We start from the raw sequence: 6,000 nt of genomic DNA, 5'->3' as shown, positions 1-6,000 counted from the left end.
AGATTGCTTAGATTATTATTGTGGCCAAATCTTTAATTTTGATTTTAAAAAGTCAGGAAGCACCAATTAGAAATTAGGGCTCTAAAATTGTTTTGTTTTTCTTCTTTTTTAAAATTCTAGTCCATAAATTTGAAAGATAATAATGAAAACATACATTAATTTTAATTAAACTCTTGAGATTATAGAGTTCTTGGTAGCTCTTTCAGTATGTAGAAAAGAACATGTTGGTACAGCTGAACACCTTATTTCCAGAGGATCTGGGAATTGCCTGGACTTTTTTTATTTGAATCCTGAGCCTGCAGCTCCCTTGTCAGCTTCTTTTCTTTCTCTTCTCAGTACAAGAAGTCCTTCATAGAGCATATTAGCAACATGGTAACTCACATGGTTAGGATGCTGGGTTGGAGGTTAGCAAACCTATGTTCAAGACCTGAGTGCTGTTGTGTGGTGGGGTGAGCTCCCATCACTCATCCCAGCCTCCTTGACAGGACATGAAAGAAGCCTCCGTGGGCATCCACCGGGCAATGGTGATGTCATGGGCTAATCTTTTCAACCCAGACGTACCTCCAATATGAATTGGATGTATCCCCATGCTATTCATAATCTAATACATCTCATACAGAGGATGTATGAGATTAGCATACCCAGATGGTTTACGAATGTAGAAAACTTGCTTAAAGAATGAAAACTTGATGGTACTATCAATCTTGCCCAAATATATTAAGCTGGGAGAAGTGATGTACACTTTATGGCTTATATAACTTCCATGGAATTTAAGTACGCGAGATCTATGATGTCTAAAACATGGGAACTTTATTTTCTTATATGTTCTTTTTCCCCCTCCCACATCTAGATATGGTGGCTGGAGTTTTGGGCTGCCTTTGACTAGTAATCTCCAATTTGATATAAGCCCAGTACCTGCTAACAGAACAGTAACAAAGGTAAACAACGGACATTTAGTTTCATGAAATACAGCAGACCAATAAGTGATTTCTTAAATTTAATATACATGTAATATATCTTGTTAAAATTCACTATTTAATTACATTAAAAACTAAGGTCTTATTGCAGATTTCTCAGGTAAGTTAATAGTACTATTTAAGTGTTGTAGACAGAAAAATTGAAACTTGGAGAAATGGGCTCTATTAAGGAAGCTTGTCAAGTTCTTGAACGGCAAGATGCAAACAATTTCATGATTCATAATTCAGATTCAGATTCACTGTATTTTATCAACTCTGGTGTAATTTTGTATTAATAGATTATATTTTACATCTGTATAGCATATGCATAAAATGTTCCCCTTAACTCTGCGGTCTAGGAGATAATGGTCCATATTGGGAGGGACCATTCAAGCAAATGTGTCAACTGCATTTTTTGTTTCTTTCTACAGTATTGTTCTCATAATTTTCAAGAAACACATATGCTGCTGTAGCAGGAGATGTAATTTGGGGTCATATCAGCATTTATTTAGTAAAGGAACTTTTGTTTGTCAGTTTCTAATGTGCTGAGAAAACCTGTCAAGGCTAGAAAATTCATCTGACAGTAATTGCTTCTAGTGGAACTGGACATTGACTCTTATCCGAGCTTTCTCAGCAGAGTTCTTTTTAAATGCACTTTCTGTCCTCAGGTTCTGTGGATAAAGGCTCTAGTTCTACTAAAACTGGAGAAGCACTTTGAGGACATGCTTTCTTGCTTCTTTGAGTTTTGAGAAAAATTGCTTCGATTTTGCAATATTTTTTTGGGCCAATATAAATTTTATTTTGCTTCTACAAAAACAAACAAACAGATCCTAACAATGACACTGTGGATTGGAACTGTAATCACATAACTCATGAAGTTAACTAACTGAACTTAGAAAAGTTACTGTTCTCTTACTTTAGTTTTCCAAGGATTCACAATCTAGAAGCCTGCCAATTTTTGAAAATCACCTTTGACATGAACAAACAAACAAACAAATACTTTACTTTATTATTCTTAATGTCGATTATGGAGTGGGTCTGCAGGTATATTCTGTCTCATTCACTTGAGTTCTAACCTTCATTGGTTACAAATTTATTCACAAAATTACAAATACATATATATTGCCTATTATTTTTGTGCCTGAAATTTAAATATAGGTCTGGTATAATCCGGAAGGATATCATAGCCTCCCAGCTTACCTTAACAGCTTGAATAACTTCATTCTCCATGCTTACTTACCACACCAAAACACCTCTGGATATGGTAGGTACCCACTTGCCACATAGTTTTCTATTTGAAGATTAAAGCTTTTGTTTTCAGTTTATCTTTAAATACATTGTGACATCTGACGTATTATGTTACTGTTCATACCTTCTAAAAATGAGCCTACAAATTTGCAGAATAGTTCATCCAAGTTTTAGGCTTTCCAGGGCATCATTTATTCCTTTTTGAATTTTGCTATAGGTTATTGAATAAAATACACATTGGTTTGCATTGCTTTAAGGTGAAAATCCTACAATGAAGCATTTTAGTTTTTTTTTTAAATCTTAAATATCCTCAACTAATAAAGGATGCTGAATATAATAAATTTGAAACAGAAAGATTCTCTGAAGGGATTGTTTTTCCTTCACCATTTAAAGGAGCCAATAGCATATATATGCTTTGACAAAAAGACTGTTCAGAAATTCTTGAAATGTCCAGATAAAAGTTAATTATGATTATGTTATTGTTTTTAAAATAGGTAGTAACAGTCAAGACCCTATTGTTGTGTTTGATAATTTTAATCCCCAGTGCAGTTTTAAGATTAGAATTAGGATAGCAACCAAGATCTAGACTGCAACTTTTAAGTACTGATTGAAATTAATGTTTATTCCAGTGGGATTGATATCCCTGACCAACAAGGATAACACTGATGTGGAAGATACATATCAGAGAAAAACTGGTGTATTTGAAGCAATTTTAAAAATGGGATACAAAAGCAATAGCACTTAGACTTATATACCACTTTATAGTGTTTACAGCCCTCTCTAAACAGAGTCAGCATATTGCCCCCAACAATACAGGTCCTCATTTTCCTGACCTCAGAAGGATGGAAGGCTGAATCAACCTTGATCCAGTCAGGCTCAAACTCCTGACTGTGGGCAGAGTTAGCTGCAATTCTGCATTCTAACTACTGCACCACCACAGCTGCTCAAACAAGCAAATTGAATACTAATAAATACTAATTCTTGACACAGCACCAATGCAATATAGTATCGCTTTTGAAGGCCTTTACTATTGAGCCAGCTGAAAAAGAAAACGGGCAATGGTAGCTAGAGACTCAGTAGCCATAAATAAAATATAAAAAATAGAATAATCTCAAAATATTATTTTTACTATTTTTTATTTAATTCCATTCATTTTCAAACTTCCATTTTTACATGCAATGACTTCGGTATCTACCAGTGAAAGCAGGCTCCCAAGCTCCATTTTCAGCTGTGACGGCCTCCTGCAACCCTCTGAAAATGGAGCTCCATTTTCGCTGGCAGAAGCACCATGGGCTGGCCCTTTCCTGTTTCCAGGGCAGTTCCCCCGGGAAAGATCTAAGCACCCCATGGACTGCCCTTGGGCCTTGAGTTTAACACCCCTGCTATAGATTATTTTAGTTGCCTTTTACTTTAATGGCAGAAAAATAAAACTGTTAAATCTTTCAGGTTTTGAACTAGCACCTATATTCAATAATGAGATAAAGTCCCTAAATGTGTTTCATTATTATTGTAGGCATTTCTGTTATTGCTCATCCTTATCCTGGTGGAGAGAGCCAAGAGCAAGCCATGTAAGATGTTAATTTTATCATTTTTCTTCTTAATATAATTGTAAGAAAAATAGACTCATCTTTTGCATTACAGTTATTTTGAAGTATAATCTAATTATATTATATGCATGTCAGTCATTGTGAATAGGGACTGCTTATGTTTTATACAGTATGTTTTGAATTTATCATAAATATTATCCCAAATATTAGAACAAGAAATTGCATAGCACTGGAGAATATGTATATATTTAAATCTTTATAAACTTCTGTAATTTTATTATCTATCCATTATATCCATTGTCTATCCATTAAAATCAAGATAAACAATTCAATAAAAAGTAAGTAAAATGACATGATTAGAGAAATAGAGTAGGAACTGATTACAACTGCAACCGAAAGCATAGTTTGTTAACCTGACTTTAGTAGCCTGGCATCTAGGGAGAAAGAAATTCTATAACCAAAATGTCATAACCATGAAAGCCCATTACTGCATCTCCACATATAGCCAACTATGTTACATTCTGTAAAGACATCACACACATACAGTAGTGTTTCATGTTAGGATGATGAATCAGAAAACCATTGAGAGGTCAGTCCTGAGTCAGAAGACCAATGAGAGGTTGACAGCTCAGCAGTTCAAAACCCGAGAGTGAGCTGCATCACAGAATTAGCTCCCATCAATTTGTCCTATCTTCTGCCCTCCTAGCAGTTTGAAAGCATGCAAATACAAGTAGATAAATAGGTACTATTCAGTGGGCTAATAATCAGCGGCTTTTGATACCATCGACCATGGTATCCTCCTGCACCGGCTGGAGGGGCTGGGGGTAAGGGGCACCGTTCTACGGTGGTTCTGCTCCTACCTCTCCGACCGGACGCAGCGTGTGTTGGCAGGGGAGCAGAGGTCGTCCCTGAGGCCTCTCATTTGTGGGGTGCCACAGGGGTCAGTCCTCTCGCCTCTCCTGTTCAACACATATATGAAACCGCTGGGTGAGATCATCCATGGTTTTGGGGTGGGATATCATCTGTACGCTGATGATACACAGCTGTACATCTCCACCCCGAACCACCCCAATGAGGCCGTTGAAATGATGTCCCGGTGTTTGGAAGCCGTACGGGTCTGGATGGGTGACAACCGATTCAAACTCAACCCCTCCAAGACGGAGTGGCTGTGGCTTCTGGCCCCCCGGTTCAACCAGCTAATTCCAACACTGGCCATTGGGGGCGAGCAACTAGCGCCCATGGAATGGGCTCGCAATTTGGGCGTCCTCCTGGATGCCCGGCTGTCCATGGATGACCATGTGGCAGCCGTGGCGAGGGGGGCGTTCCACTAGGTTCGCCTGGTGCGCCAATTGCGCCCCCAATTGGACCGGGATGCCCTTCGCACAGTCACTCACGCGCTGGTGACGTCCCGCCTAGACTACTGTAATTCTCTCTACATGGGGCTTCCCTTGAGATGCACTCGAAGACTGCAGCTGGTCCAGAACGCGGCCGCGCGGGTGATTATGGGGAGTACGAGATACTCCCATATAACACCTCTCCTGCGCGAGCTGCACTGGCTTCCTGTGGTCTATCGGGTGCGTTTCAAGGTATTGATTACCATCTTCAAAGCGCTCCATGGCACAGGACCTAGCTACATGCGGGATCGCATCCTGCCCCATACATCCCTACGACCAATTCGCTCTCACAGAGAGGGACTTCTCTGGGTGCCGTCCACTAAGCAGTGCCAAAGGGCGGCGCCCAGGAGTAGGGCCTTCTCGGTGATGGGCCCAGCCCTCTGGAATGACCTCCCCCCGGATATTAGGATTACCACCGACCTCCGCTCCTTCCGTTCAAAACTCAAGACCCACCTTTTTCAACTAGCAGGCCTGGCTCAACCATAGTTCCATTTTATTCCCCCTGGCAATTTTTAAACTTATAATCTCTATTGGGGTTTTAATTTAACTTATTTTAATATTTATATATTGTATTGTGTTTTATACCTCCTCTGTACAATGTGTACAATGTGTAATTTTTATAATATGTGTTTTATTTATTGTATGCCACCCCGAGTCCCTTTGTGGAGAAGGAGCAGCTAACAAATTTAATAAAATAAATAAATAAATAAATAAGATTGTCGGGCTTCCTGGGGAGTTCATACCCTTCACGCCACAGAATTACTTCTGGGGCTGCTGGGGAACTCTACCCTATGCCAGACAGCTCACCTCCCCCTCTTTTCCCAAGGGGGGGTTTCAAACCGCTGGACAGCTGAT

The 6,000-nt window shown here is 39.4% G+C and overlaps 1 protein-coding gene across 1 annotated transcript in view; it reads left to right on the top strand.

Annotated features, from left to right (window-relative positions):
* The window catches only part of ABCA12 (ATP binding cassette subfamily A member 12), a 179,608-nt gene that overhangs the window by 131,088 nt on the left and 42,520 nt on the right, over positions 1-6,000 (top strand). The window contains exons 39-41 of the mRNA XM_081957386.1: positions 851-938; positions 2,115-2,220; positions 3,718-3,772. Coding sequence (XP_081813512.1) covers positions 851-938; positions 2,115-2,220; positions 3,718-3,772 — 249 coding nt within the window. The remainder of the gene's footprint in view (positions 1-850; positions 939-2,114; positions 2,221-3,717; positions 3,773-6,000) is intronic.

The sequence above is a fragment of the Natrix helvetica genome (assembly GCF_964273705.1).
Source record: "Natrix helvetica genome assembly, chromosome: 1".
Lineage (NCBI taxonomy): Eukaryota > Metazoa > Chordata > Lepidosauria > Squamata > Natricidae > Natrix > Natrix helvetica.
This window is presented reverse-complemented; position numbering and strand designations above follow the sequence as displayed.